Genomic DNA, 16,310 nt, shown 5'->3' with positions numbered 1-16,310 from the left:
GCTTGTTGAAAGAGTGAGTTAGTGAGTATGGTTTTACGCCGCTTTTAGCAATATTCCAGCAATATGACGGCGGGGGACACCAGAAATGGGCTTCACACATTGTACCCATGTCGGGTACCCACGCTTCAACCACTAGGCTACCCGACCGCCCCGCTTGTTGAAAGAAGCGACGACAGAGGACGGTTGTATGAAATCATTCCCCGATGGCGGGGGCCGTTGCTCATTCTTTCGGTCACTGGTTTGTCTGACTTACAGGTCGCCGTTAGATAGCTTGATCATAGGTGACTGTGGCGTTAAACAATGTTCACTCACTCGGTCAACCGGGACCACTGGTATCCTGTGTCCCGTATCGTGACCCAGAACAAGAAATATATCTCACCCGGACTTCGTGAGTTATATAACAGTCCTTACAACATGTCCTGCAAACACGCACTTCATACACTCGGTCAGCGACCTGAAAGCTTTGGTCATACCACGAGACGAGGGTAGATACATTAACCATCCTGTCTTGTTGGGGAGTACTGTGGACATAATAGCATGTCTCGCTACAGTAAATCTGTGTAACCGTCATACCAGAATGTCGTTGCCATGGCAACGTCAACCTTTTGTCTATCCCAGAAGTAAATTAATTTGTAAATTATCTCCATAAATTGAAAAAGTGCCCGAAACAGCTTCTCCATGCGTGTCTCTGCCCGCTACAGTACTATGCACCGAGAGTGTGCTGTGGTCGGCTTGTCTTATCGTTCGGAAGGATGTCTATTTCTGGAGTCGTGTGCTGGGCTTTTTGCACGTGCATGACCTTCGAGAGTTCTCGTGTTTTGAATGAGATAGTTTGCAGTCGTGTGTGTGGAGAGTGTGTTTATCCAGTTGGTAGGAACTGACATATTGCATCAATGCGACCTCATCTGTCACAACAGAGCATACGATTGCAGTGATAGTCTGAGCTGTGAACGGTCCGTACGGATTGGGTACATGACCTGTTTGAGTTTTGGGTTTTGGCCTGTTGAGATCGTGGGTTATCATTTTTCAGCAGTCACTATGTTCATTCCATCCCCATTGCAGTCTAACCTCCCAGTTATCATGAGATGTATCAGCTGAAGGAATGGACGTTGCCAAACACTGCCGTCAGCATCATTCAGGCTATATCATGGTGGGATTTCAATAACCGAGTCCGAGTGGGGTGGGGTGGGGTGGGGTGTTGTGGGGTGGGTTGAGGTGGGGTGAGGTAAATATGAAATGCAAAGGTAGGATTTGAATTTGTGACTCGCCGGCGCAATCCCTACATATACTTCCTTCCGGGGTAGAACAGCTCTTCAGCAGCCCACGCTTGCCGTAAAAGACGACTATGCTTGTCGTAAGAGGCGACTAACGGGATCGGTTGGTCAGGCTCGCTGACTTGGTTGATGCATGTCATCGATCCCAACTGCGCGTGAATCGATGCTCCTGATATTAATCACTGGATTGTCTGGTCCAGACCAACCAACTTCCTTCTTGATCGGTTCGCCGTGGATCGCTACAAGTTGAGCACGGTATAAAAGTCATTGTTCTTTGAATGCAACAGATTACAACGGTTTTATTAATACTGGCGACCAAAAGTAACCCACTTTTAACAGGTATAGTTTTTCATCTTTCCATGATACAAAAACCTGATTCTATAATATGTCAAGTGTGTATTTAAATAGAAAGATTATCACCATCAAACGTTGGGTTGTATAGAATGTCGACTAGTGGGAGTGTTTGACATACTTGTATCAGTCGACGTGTAGACTTCCGACATAGAATAAAATCTTACTCTCCAAAATGTTGTATTTTCATTTCTGGAAATAGGCATGTTAATACGACATTGAGTCGTACCATACCCGTCCACACACATATCATGGATTCAGGTAACAGCTTTGCAGCAGGGCACTAGATGTCATGTCCTGGCGGATGTGTGCCAATGTAATACGAGATGTTCTGTGTGTCGTCTGCCAATACCACAAAAGTCGTCTGCCAGATGTTTTGTCATGTACTGATGTATAAACCCTACTTTATGCGTGGTAACATTGTGAGTTGCTTGTCTGTCGTCATTGCGCAGCAAGAAAATACATACGTTAGTTGTGGGTTTTACATGCATCCACACGGTATCTTTTCTCCTCAAATACATCTTTTAGGTAATTATCTCATGTGGAATACAGCGTATCAGTATGTTTCTGCAATAAACACGTGTGATATACTAAGCGTTTGGGCTTATTCATGAACATGTGAGAAGAAAATGTAACTATTACAACTTTATACAAATGAATATTTATTACATACTTTTGTATCGTCCATATGTTGCCAGGAGCAGACGAGGCCTGTCACGTGACACAGACAGATAATCGATCCCACGGCAGGGTAAACTCGTTATATCAGTGATTGCTGGGGGAAAGGGGGAAGTATGAAGATGATAGTTTCGGAAGGTTTTTATTTCATTCGCAACGCTTCACTGAACTTAAAATGTGCGTCGTCATCTGTTGAGCTCTGTCGAGAGGTGCACCAGCCTTACCATGAGCTTCAACATGCTCGCATGTACGTATCGAGAGATGCGTGTTAGCGATGAAGTGAGACAGATAGTAGTAAAACAAATCGTCCCTCGGTGAATTCACCGGGGCAGCAGTGCAGGGAGGTGTGCACTACACTGCGAGGGAGAGGGCGGGTAAGGTACGTCTGTACAGGAGCAGACGACACGCTGAGTAATAGATGATCTTTCTGCCTCAAGGGATATTTCGAGATTTCTCGGTTCTGGAGTATGTTGTGGACTGAAGAGATGGACTGACACACCAGCAGACGATATGGAGCGAATAGTATCTACGTTTTCGGTGATTCCTTGAAGAGTTCAGCTTGGTTGAAAAAGGAAGGGTGTAGTGTATGTACTGGCGATATAGTGGGAAAGTTCACAGTTCAGTCCCGGCTGGAGTGTGTTGTCTTGAGGGAGACACGGGCCAGTTGCGGGGGAGAGTTTGATAGTAATACTCGATTATTCGGATTAACAGTACATTGAGATTGTTTCGTATAGTGCAGCTGTGTAGTCACAACAAGGTGAAACTAGCCCAGGTCCAGGTACAGCTCCGAGTCGGGACTACTCACACTTGGGGGGAAACAAGCAGGCGACAGCACTCGTAGTTACTTCACCTGGTAACAAGCAGACGACAAGCATGGCTTACATTAGGCGTGTTTTCGATGGATTAAAAGGATACCTTCTACCTTTGTGACAGCAAGCAAGGCGGACCCCTGGGACAATGTCGATGTGGGTGGAGCGGATGGGTCTGGGAGGGGTGGAGAACTTCATTCGTTCTATCTCCCAGGGCCTTGCTAATACTGTACTCGGCTACTTCACACATTCCAAGGTAGGTGGTGAGTCTGAATCACACACACACACACACACACAATCACGCCCCATTAAACAGACATGCCGTGTTCCCAATGAATGACAGACCTGTCATACTCTTTTCGAATACATGTTTAGACAGTCAATCATACACCTGGATCGCTAATGCTTTATGTGAACAACACGGTTTGTGGCAGGTTGAGGCAATATGAAAACCTCGAACTGTTTCTACATCTGCCAAAGACGCGCGTGGGAAAGAAGTGTTATTTTCAAACAACATCCTTGTTCTAAATTAGGACAGGTATGACGTACAGGGTCGCCACAGCACTGATCTTGCTGTGAGCAGTTGTATTTTTACACGACAAATCTGCTCACAAATCCGATCTTTAAATAGTTTTTTCTTCGAACTGTTATCGCACATGATGAACTGGCTAATTGATCAGTTCAATGCATGAACATAATCACAGTTTAGATGTATTGGAACGACAGCGTCAGACACTTTCCTCAGAGTAGTACAAGCTCTCCCCTTTAATCCATTAAAATATATTTACTCCTAATTTATATACACATGTACTTAAACAAATTTCGATATGCAACTTGTACTGAGAAACAGCTTCTCTCGACCTGGTGTTCCCGTTGTTTCTCTCCAGCGAACAATAACTCAACAGAAAGCAACCTTACCGATATTTTTCAAAGATTAACCATAAGCATTGTTCTTTTGTTTTCTCGCCTTCTTCCAGACATGCACTTAAGCGTCAAGAATGCTGTTTGTATTTAACAAACTCAGTATGTGAAGTATCGATAATCTGATAACCACAACAACATTAAACTGAAGTATTGAGATATTCTGAAGTGATAAGTGGCCTACAGTGGAGTATTTAAGACGTCAGTTCCATGAAGGGCTTCAGCTGAGCCAGTATCCAGTGGAAATATAACAAGTATGTAAAATATAGTTCTTAAATGCTGTGTCACGGATGGTTTTGAAGAGACTTCACCGTGCATGGGTAGTCTGTGAGAAAACTGTTTGCGTTAAACTTTTGTGGAGAATTCTCCCATTATGTCGTAATCTGTCTAAGGTAACACACAACGCTCTGTACAGATGATGGCGGAGCACGCTTGTAGGGACCTGACTCTGTTCATACAGATTGTCTTACCTCATATCCGCCCCTGGGGATCCGGGGTTAATTTGACCGGAAATTAGGAGGGAGTGGGTATTGACGATAATTACTAAATCAGTCACTAACGTGCTTCGATCTTGGATCAATTGGGAAGGTGCATATATGTATACATACATATACTGTTTAGGTTCATCAATATTCATGAATCATTTGGGTGTGTTTTACGTACTACTTTGCAAATATGGTTTGTATGTGAACAGTATAGTTATTGTTATATAGCCATTATCTTATATCTTCTTATATAGACATGTAGGTAGGTGCAATATGAACATTCGCCCATTATGTATCTACATGGAATGTATAAAATGTAACCTGCGCAACTCCGTTAGTCCGCGCTCCTTCTGTGCGGACACCCGGTATTCCGGACGATGTCTGTGTCCCTGTGTCCCTGTGACACACGGCACGACTACATACCCTACAGTCCAGCAGATATCAAGGGTTTGTATAGATAATGTAACATATCGGCGTTACAGGTTACAGGCAATATGTGCATGTTGCACTGTAACACTCCCCGGGCGCAGGTGTTGTGCTGTGGCAGTTAATAAAATGTGATGACTCGGGTGTTTGTCAAGGTCGGACATTCTCTGCATAGTCGGGAGTGATGCATCTGCCGGTGGTACTGTCACTACAGTGTTAAGCATCACGTATAGGATCAGGTATCCTGCTATACCCAGGAAGGACTGGGACACTTGCACTTTAAAGCATCCACAATAATATATAGTATACACATTTTGTTCTTTATGACCGCATGTCAAATTATATTATTGTTCTGTGTATTGTGTAGGATTGTTGGGTACATAAAATGAGATTTTACGACACATTTAATGCAAAAACTTTGAAAAACACTTTGTATATTAATTACCGTTACGTCGAACTATTGCATATGTCGAAGTAAATATATGATGTAAGAATAATAAGGAACTTATATCATGATTTAAGGGAGAAAAAAATATTTAAGTGCTACGCAAAGAGTCTTTCAAGTGCGTTCGAAACATACTCATTACTTAACCTTGGTTAAACCGCTTTCCAAGCTGCACTGAGAAGTGTAGGACGGTGGATGAATCAGACCCCTACCAGATCCGTTTTAAACACATCTGTCGCCCTCAACATGAGACGCTGATCTCACGCAACAACGCGTATTGACGTACACCTGTGTAACATAGACTGCAGACTAACGATCTGACTCTTAAAACATGGAATTTTGATCGAAACAAATAGTTCCATTTATGTTGAAAAGGAGCCTCAGTGATGTGGGAGATTCAGAACCTGAACCTGAGGAAAATCTAGACTTGCTTCATATTGGGCTTTTGCATTACAGAAAGATCTTAGCGGTATGGAAAATAATCAGGTTCAGGGACTGTGAGGCAGACTACTTAGACTGGCGCCTATTTGAACTCAGTAAGGTGTACTATTCGTTGATTGATATAAACAGTTTGTACCGTTTGTACAGCCGCGACAGTTGCAACAATGGAGTCAGTTTCAGTAGGTGTGGGTTCCTCGTAAGGTTAACGAACGAACTGGACATTCATTAATGATGAGAAGAAACAGCAAAATCATCCGACTGGAATAATCTACATATAGTAACATTATCATATATCAAATATTAAAACAAACCCACAATTACTCATGTGGAATATCATTTCAATGTGACATTTCAGCATAACTAGTTCGAACTAATGTCCCATCGATTATTCATCCCCGATCAGTGCATATGTTGTTGGTTGAATGTCTGCGTGTGTTGTGTACACAGATGTATTCACGATCCTACAAGGTTGTGTATTAACACGGAACAGGTTTAGCATGTTTTCTGTTGGAGTGGGCGGCTTCTTTGTCCTAACTGTCGTCACCGGTCTCACTGCTGGAGTTGAACGTATTCAATCAATCTTCCAAGTTAATGAAGACTGATGGACAGTCTCGCTTGTAGTTTGACAGGTCATACATTTAAATTGTGTAGTTAGAGAAATGTTTGATTCTTTGGTGGATTTGACCTTCCAGGGTTCAAACTGACCCCAAAGACCTCGTGTCAGGTCACATGTTTGATAATTTACTTGACACTGTAGTTATCAAATAAATCAGTGTTTGTAGTCTCGGTAAACGCTGTTAAAAGCCCTATACAGTGTATTTTTCGTATGGGGATCACACCAACAGTATTCTCCGGCCGATCTCCATGTCGCTATTGAACGCTTTTTAAAAGATACAGGATACGTTGAATGTGATGATATGAAGGCCTGGCATTCCAAGGTGGACCCGTGTCTTATGTTGTAAAATAAGAGCTCGGGTATTTTCAGCATCTTTACAGAATAACATAAGTTTTATTTCGTTAGGGGTTGTGACTGCTAGTAGTTCTGTAGCTCCCGGTTACCTGTTCTCACGCGTTCAATCGGTATCAGGTTACATCAATGTCCCTCCTTTGCCTGAAAGGATATTTAATAAAAGCTTTGTGGATTTCTTTCGGAAGTATGACTTTATACTTATGTATTGCTGTTCCCCGACAGCTCACGACACCTGGAGGAATCTTAATGTGTGTCGGTGAACACTGAACAACGCTGTTCATCATTCAGTCAAACTGACACGGCAACCGCCCCTTCATCACGGGAGGGGACACCCTGCAGCCCCTCCCTGTCTATACCACAATGCACAACATAAAATCTAGACTAACATTTAGTCTCTGAAATCTTATATTACAAAATATCCTTCTTGACTATAAAAATTTAAAATAATTCCCTATGCTGATTTGTTGAATAGAGCTAGCTTGAGCTGGCTAGACTTGCTTTTGTATGCATTTCTAGATTATTATTTTTAATAAAATAAATATATTCCACGGTCATGGTGCAGGACTACATAAAATCATGTGTTGGTATTTTTGTGAAGTGAATGAATGTCGTTTAATGTCACAATCAGCACATTCAAGGTATATAATCATGGAATCCGCATCAGACACAAGAATATGCACTTCAGACCACGATCATTGGGTCTTGTTACTCGTGAAAATCCGGGTTAGAATAGGTCTTCAGCAACCCATGCTTCCCGCAAAAGGCGACTATGCTTGTAGTAAGTGGCGACTAACGGGATCCGGTGGTCAGGCTCGCTGACTTGGTTGATGCATGTCATCGTATTACAACTGAGTTGATCGATTATCATGATGTCAATGGATTGTCTGGTCCAGACTCGATTATTTACAGACTGCCGTCATAGAGCTGGAATATTGCTGAGTGCGGCGTTAAACATCAAACAAACAAACAACATTGCGTATGGTCTTACATACTTGCATAGGTGGACAGATTTATTATACCAGTCAGACTGAAGTGTAAAGTTGGCCGCATGCGAACTGGGTGTTGAATGTTTTTCTCTACCAGTATGGCAGACACCTCTGTGACTCAACGTGCACAGGGGAGGCAGGGGGAACATGACTTTGTTTTAATTTAACGAGGAACAGCTTCAGAATTAATCAGATGATAAGGCATTTATTAAACTGGGTCACTTGGAGCTGTGCGCCCTTGTGTTTATCCCTGCACTGAAGTGCGCATGACTTGCATATCAACAGCGTGTTAGCTCAGTGGGTAAAGCCCTTTGTCTTCCACCCATGCGAGTTCGATTCCGTTCAATAATTCATTTTACGGATCGAAGTTCTTGTGTCAAGCTTTCTGTTGGTGAATTTATGATTTGTCGATCAAAACGTGTCATTTTAATGTCAAGTAAATATATAACAGGAGAGATTAAAGCACTAAATATCACGAAGGGGTTCAAAGTTTGAAAGTACCATTGTCGGAAGGAAGGAAATATACTTACAGGAGGCAATATGAATAATGAAGTATCTGCGTACAGTTAATTACTGTAGTTAACGTATTTACACGGGTATATACAATTAACGTATTTACACAGGGGTTATGCAGTTGACGTTTTTACAGAGGCGTATTTGCAGTTTACGTATTTACACAGGGTATATGCAGTTGACGTTTTTACAGAGGCGTATTTGCAGTTTACGTATTTACACAGGCGTATATTCAGTTAACGTATTTACACAGGCGTATATACAGTTAACGTATTTACACAGGGGTTGTGACGTTTACGTATTTACACAGGCGTATATACAGTTAACGTATTTTCACAGGCATATGTGCAGTTTACGTATTTACACAGGGCATATGCAGTAAACGTATTTACACAGGGTATATGCAGTTAACGTATTTACACAGGGTATATGCAGTTAACGTATTTACACAGGGTATATGCAGTTAATGTATTACACAGGGGTTATGCAGTTTACGTATTTACACAGGCGTATATACAGTTAACGTATTTTCACAGGGGTTATGCAGTTAACGCATTTACACAGGCGTATATACTGTTAACGTATTTACACAGGGTGTATACATTTAACGTATTTACACAGGGGTTATGTAGTTAACGTGTTTACACAGGCGTATATACAGTTATCGTATTTACACAGGCGTATATGCAGTTAACGTATTTACACAGGGGTTATACAGTTAACGTTTTTACACAGGGTGTATACATTTAACGTATTTACACAGGGGTTATACAGTTAACGTTTTTACACAGGGTGTATACATTTAACGTATTTACACAGGGGTTATACAGTTAAAGTATTTACACAGGTGTACATATAGTTAACGTTTTTACACAGGGTGTATACATTTAACGTATTTACACAGGGGTTATACAGTTACCGTATTTACACAGGGTATATGCAGTTGACGTTTTTACAGAGGGGTATTTGCAGTTTACGTATTTACACAGGCTTATATACAGTTAACGTATTTACACAGGGGTTATGCAGTTAACGTATTTACACAGGGGTTATGCAGTTAACGTATTTACACAGGGGTTATGCAGTTAACGTATTTACACAGGCGTATATACAGTTAACGTATTTACACAGGGGTTATGCAGTTAACGTATTTACACAGGGGTTATGCAGTTAACGTATTTACACAGGGGTTATGCAGTTAACGTATTTACACAGGCGTATATACAGTTAACGTATTTACACAGGGGTAATGCAGTTAACGTATTTACACAGGCGTATATACAGTTAACGTATTTACACAGGGGTTATGCAGTTTACGTATTTACACAGGCGTATATACAGTTAACGTATTTACACAGGCGTATATACAGTTAACGTATTGACACAGGCGTATATACAGTTAACGTATTTACACAGGTGTTATGCAGTTTACGTATTTACACAGGCGTATATACAGTTAACGTATTTACCCAGGGTGTACACAGGCGTATATAGGCTGGATACCTATTCATTTGATAAGGGATCCCCTTCGGGGTTTCCGATGTGTGACCTGGTTGTGTGTCGTCGTTTTCTATCTGCCAATGCTCATGCTATCGGCCAGTGAAACATAGTTGATATCCAATAACTCCATATCTGAGTTGATATCCAATAACTCCATATATATATAAAACTTGTCACGAACTACGGACAACCCCTTATCGATTTAATGGTCTCTCGAAGGATTTCACTATCTGTGTACCTTGTCCTGGTGCAGACATTCAAAGACCCACGTTGTACATGTGTGTCACTGGACTAATTCTCTCTGGCCAGTCATGTTGTATAAATGTGGTGGTCAAATGTCACTGGCCGGTGGGTACGTCATCAAGTGTATATCCCCTCGGTCACATACCTCCAAGCAGACACATACTCCACCAGGCAACTATAGGGCGTATCTCGGAGTCTCGGAATGCAGGGCTGGAAGTTTGGGTATGTAGATTGGATGCATATCGCCTCTCGAATATATGGCGTTGCTTTCTCTACAACACCAGAATACATAAGACACTCTTGGTTAAAGGATGTAGAAAACTAGATTGTGGTCAGGTTGTGACATGCGTGTGAATATCCAAGTAATATAGTTGCACGTCGCACTGACTTATGTGTGAGTAAGTGAGTGCATATTCTTTCACTTGACAGTCAGCAATATTCCAGCTATAAAACTGCGGACTGTAAGTACATGATCATGGTAAACTAATGGTTGACAGCATAACGACCCCAAAGCGCAGTTAACCGTGCAGTTTGCGTCCCTTTCTCGTGCCTTTGTCGCATCCAAATCCACATCCTTAGTCTGTTGGCACCATGCCCGTGTTCGTGGATTTTACCAAGAAATCAGCTCCTTTCTTCCAAAGCTGTCATGCCGTGATATACTTGTAACTTTAACACTGAAATACTTGTAACTGAGTATGGTAACGGCACGTCAAGCCTGACCACCCACGCCGTCACGTTCTATCATGCGTGACACAGAACACGTCACATGCAAAGTCCCCCAGTTTCACTGACCACTCGGTCCGGGACAAGGCATCCATTATACCTTCTGACATGGCATGACAACATGGCGGCGATGTCGTCTGCTATACGGTCTTCACATCAAGCCTGACTAACCACGTTGATCACTGATAAATGTGCCTCTCTGTGAAATGTTGTATATGTGGCCTCATTTCAAGTCATACTACGAGGGCTGGTCAAAACGTTCTAAGCCTAACAAACAAAACCAACAATTGTGAAAGTGTTTTATTTTTCAAAATTATCTTTCTGCTTTTTAATATACTTCTCATATCGATAGTAAAGCTTTTCAATTCCAACTGGAAAGATGTTTTCTTAACCCATGCTGAAAAACCTTTTCACGGCAGTTTTGAGGTCATCGTTGTCGTTTTCCACGAAGGAGTTCTTTCAGTTTTTAGGTAACAGGTGTAAATCACTTGGTGTCTGATCTGGCGAGTACGGAGTGTGAAGAAGCTCTCCGAACCCACATTGTCGCACAGCAGCCTTTGCAACTCGAGAGGTATGAGAAGAGGCATTGTCATGAAACGATAGAACTCCAGACTTTCTATGTAATCAACAAGGATCGCACCCTTTTCATCCCAGAATGCCATAACTTTCTCCACTGATCTTGAAGACTTGAATTTCTTTGGTGCCGGAGAAGCGGAATGGTGCCATTCCATGGATTGACGTTTTGACTCGGGATCATAATGGTAGACCCATTTTTCATCACCCACTACTAATCTCTCTTTGAATTTGACGAAATCCTCCTTAATTAGCTTTAAATTTTCTCTTGCAATGTCAGTTCGTTTTCCCTTAACATCAGAATTTAGAAACTGTAAATGTTCATGAATAATAGTTTCAGTGGATCCATGGCTTAGACCTGTGTCTTCCTCAAGTTCAGCAATGGTAATAGTCTATCTAACAGTATAAGTATTTCTATCTCCTGGATTAAATCTTCAATGATGGAAGTTGAGGGACGTCCAGTCCTATGACCCTCATCCAGGCTTGTTCTCTCAACATAACTGACCAACGTTTAACAGTGGAATAGCTCGGGCACTTATCCCCATACACTTGTGACATGCGGTCATGAATTTCTTAGGGAGTACTTTTCTCTAAAGTAAACATCGTTCTTTTCCATTTCTGTGTCCATTTGGATCCCTATCACGTTCAACTGGCTGTCACTAATACACAAATGGCCTAAACATACTAAGTACACTTGCAATGAACTACTCAAACAATGTACTTCATTGACTAGTACACTTTGTTATTGCCCATAGTTGAAAGTTAGTCAGGCTTAGAACTTTTTAACCAACCCTCGTATATCTGTTGTTGTTACACCGTTGGAAGGCACTTTTTTAAATGAGAATGTAAATAAATGTTTTTGCTTTGTTGCCGTGCGTCACAGTCAGCAATACACCATCTACTCCATCTATATCACGACGGCCTGAACATATTGTAGTCAAGGCCAAACATACCAGTGATTGATACTATGAGCAATGTCCTGGGCTGTTTGAGTATGATGGCACGCAATCAACAAGTCACCGACCTCATTCCCCGATCTATTCTGGTCGACTCGTACAACAAGGACATTTGCTGAGAGGACCTATTCTTCTCGGGTCCCCAAGGGCATTAGGTGGGAAACATGTGTTCCAAGCTCGGGTTTCTGTCAACGAGGACAGTGGCGAACAATGAAATTCAAACTGACGATCCGGGGTAGAAAAGGTCTTCAGCAACCCATGCTTGCCGTAAAAGGCGACTATGCTTGTCGTTAGAGGCGACTAACGGGATCGGGTGGTCAGGTTCGCTGACTTGGTCGATGCATGTCATTGCATCCCAATTGCGTAGATCGATGCTCATGATGTCAGTCCAGATTTGATTATTTACAGACCCCCGTCACATAGCTGGAATATTGCTGAGTGTGGCATTAAACAACAAACAAACAAACAAACTGATTAACAGATGATACATTCAATCAAGACGAAACTACGTTCAAGTTTTCCGCTACTCAGCAAAGCTACAGTGAACATGGAACACAGCTGAATACAATTAACAATATTTACCATATCAAGTGCAATGATACATGCATGTGCATCAACGCTATATAAAATACTCCTTTCCATCTTAATGCATGCATGGGAATGTCTCCCTTGGGGGCCCCCTTCTGAATATCAGGAGATCCCGCTCCATACAACCACACGAGGCACTCTTCGTGTAGCACTCTGATGTATGCACTCCGATGAATATAAAGACGTCTGCAATCTCCAGTAATTTTGACAACGGGCATATTTATCCGCTCTTTGTCCCCTCCGCTCATCCGTGCTTGACAATCAAGTCCTATCGGTCGGACAATCATGTGCCGGAATGTTATACATATTTCATGCGTTGACTTGGATGCCGGGTCTTCTCAACCTACCGGGGTCTTACTGTTTTGATGAGAGCTTGTATAAAGCGAGGCAGATATATGGATATAAAGTTAATATCTGGAATATGGATATAAGCTATGGTCGAGGCGACTGCATGCTTGATCCCTCTTGAACATAGATTAATCTTGTTCTTATCGCACACAGTTGAGTTTTACTTACCACCGACCGCGTTCTGTTCGTACATATCCTAAAGTGAGCATTTCTTCTCCACTCATATCAACGAGAGAAATTGCGTTTATTGATGTGCGTCACAAATTATGACGTCACCAGCATCGCTCAAAAATATCTCGTTGTGTTCTGTCGCGATATGCACGCAACACAAAGGAGCTCTTCTATCGACTTGTTCTTGGATGTAGCTGTGCATTACATTTATATCACGTGTTGAGACAGTGTATTACAGCTATTGATCTCATGAAGACAGATATTTTATTTGACTCCCTCATGTATGCACTAAATCTTGTATTTATAGTACATATAACATTTTTGTAATATATAAGCCATTCCTGATGGGATCATGAGAGTATGTGAGATCAACTGTATCGTCATATTAGCAGTATTTCAGTAGTATAGTGGTAGAATTGGGAGAGACTATTATGTATCATCTATACAATGATTATACGAACTGTACAACACTAGCAATGTAACAGCTTTCTACAACGTTGTAAAATATAAAAACAGGTTTTGGCTAAAACCTTTGAGTAGTTACACTGGATATTAAACATACCAAGTGTTCTAAAGCGGTTAACTATATCATGATGTGTTTATGAACATATTAACATGCACCTCGTCATCCACAGTACTACCATGGACAAATAATGTCTTACATCTGACAAATAGAAAGGAACTTGTCAGAACGATATGTAAATGTCGTTGTTTGTCACACAAGTTGAATGTTCAGCTCTCGTCCCTCAGTTGATATTAATGCACACATTTGTAGAAGGTGCAATTTGCAGCTCATAGAAAATGAATACCACTTCCTTCTTGTGCACAAAGTGTATTGAACATACTATTATATCTATGCAACGAGAAAATTCTTTTGCCGGTTATCATTTTCGCTAAATGTCAATCATGTTGAAGGGCTGGGGACGTTACACATAGATATGAAAAGTGTTGCTACGTTCTGTTTAAAGTGATGTTGTTGTGCACAGTCCATTGTATAAGTACTATGGGCCACGAGACTTTAAATACTAAATAAAACTTGTCATTTGCCATTTGTCGTTATTGCTCAGTGGCCACGTACCCTGATCGACAGGCAGATGGATGTATGTAAGGCGTCTGTAATAGAGCTGTGGCAGCCAAACGGAAGCCCGGGTTCGATTCCCTACATGGCTTTTGTGTCCGTGGCTGCTAATTTTATTTGGCTGGAACATTAGTAAACGCTGTGTAAACATAAAATTACTCCATTCCACGTCAGTCTTCAAAGCTAATTCCGTACCTGGATTCAGTGAAATGCTGTGCCGAAACTCGTTCTAGTACAAAGGCACAAATTGGTAGAATGTAATGTAACGGAATTACATCGACCACGCGAACACAAACAACACTGACACATGTTCTGTAGGGGGTTAATGAACACAATTAATGGCTGCTCAATTGGCTGTGGAACTGCCATGGCGTGAAGCTCGTGAGCTTGGAACAGATGTTGTATGTTAAAAAGTCCCGATAACCTGAATGTAGTGCCATGCTGCCATTCAGGTTTCTACGTCGTTACAATAGTCGACTCTCCATGGAAATAAGATACTTCAATATTTTAAGTGTATTTTATTTCTATTTGTATTTTATAACACGCGCATTAGCATTGAATACAAGAATGACAAAAGCATGTTGCTTATTAAGTTATCCCTCTAGTTTGGTCTTGATCAACACTAGTTTAAACGGTCTTTACATTTTGTAGATAGATACGTCAATGAGCAGCTAGAATCACGCTCGACCAACATCTACTCACTATCAACTTGGTAACACCTATCATATTATTTAGCTTAGAATGTGATACACTTGAAGTACATAGGGAAGCGCCCCACGTCAGCGCATACTAATGATGAAGTGTGGTGACGGCCCTTTGGCAATGTGATCATGATTAACTGGTGTGTGAGAAATGCGGATTGACATTGTTTTCATATGCAATGGAAAAATAGGCGCTAAGTGCCTTCCTTTGCACTGGTAATAGACACATGGAAATGTGTACTTTGGGAATTGAGAGTACACGATAATTTGTGGGAACCATGTGGCTTGTCAGGACGAATGTACTTAACTTCAGTAAGTATTGATACGTGTATATATGTGAAGCCTTGGGGATACATGGCGGCGCTATGTTGTCAATGCAAGCCGCCCATGACATAACCCACTTGTGGCCAAATATATTTGAGGCATATTGTACATCTTGAGGCCGTTAAATAACTCCTTGTTTCGTTTCCAATCGCCAGGTACATTTTCACTGGTGGTAGTCCTGGAACCACACGTAAAACGAATGGGAGCACGTGCCTGTAGGATAAGTAGACAGTCACTCCCACCCACAGCATTACAAACGCTGGTTGGCCACAGAGGTTTAGTGACAAGATCGGCGACAAACAAATAGGTGTTGTCTAGACCTTTAATGTTGTCTCTTATCTCAGCCCCGAATCAGGGCTATGGTCCTGGCTGGACGTCGATGCGACTCATCCAGTTTGCAATCAACACACTCACAACGAAGGTTTTGCAGAATATGTTCTTTAGAGTGTAGATGTTACAGGCAATATCGAATTGGGGGTACAAACGGGAGTTCCGCGTTAACCTGAGCAAGTTCATTCAAAACGAACTTCCATCCGTCTACTCGAAGTTGCTCCCAAAACTCACTGACCTAGACGGATAACAAGATCTTGACCAACGGTACGAGTTATTCGGGTTGATGACAATGTTAGCATAATTACAGTGTATCATGTGGTTGCAGATATACAATGGGAAACATTTATTGATGTGTCAGGCGTACGTATATGTATCGATATATGTGAACAGCTATGTACTGCAGGCGAGGCGAGGCGAGGCGAGGCGAGGCGAGTCTGATCATTAGATTGTAGTGTTATGTGGTGGACTATGCG

At 41.8% G+C, this 16,310-nt stretch overlaps 1 protein-coding gene across 2 annotated transcripts in view; it reads left to right on the top strand.

Annotated features, from left to right (window-relative positions):
• The first annotated feature begins 2,418 nt into the window (after positions 1–2,418).
• The window catches only part of LOC139454213 (puratrophin-1-like), a 255,215-nt gene continuing 241,323 nt past the window's right edge, over positions 2,419–16,310 (top strand). For both annotated transcript variants that reach the window (XM_071235788.1, XM_071235787.1), the window contains exon 1: positions 2,419–3,368. In XM_071235788.1, the coding sequence (XP_071091889.1) occupies positions 3,261–3,368 (108 nt within the window). In that variant the 5' untranslated portion in view covers positions 2,419–3,260. The remainder of the gene's footprint in view (positions 3,369–16,310) is intronic.

The sequence above is a fragment of the Haliotis cracherodii genome, unplaced genomic scaffold, assembly GCF_022045235.1.
Source record: "Haliotis cracherodii isolate W230 unplaced genomic scaffold, xgHalCrac1.p SCAF_10, whole genome shotgun sequence".
NCBI classification, from domain to species: domain Eukaryota; kingdom Metazoa; phylum Mollusca; class Gastropoda; order Lepetellida; family Haliotidae; genus Haliotis; species Haliotis cracherodii.
This window is presented reverse-complemented; position numbering and strand designations above follow the sequence as displayed.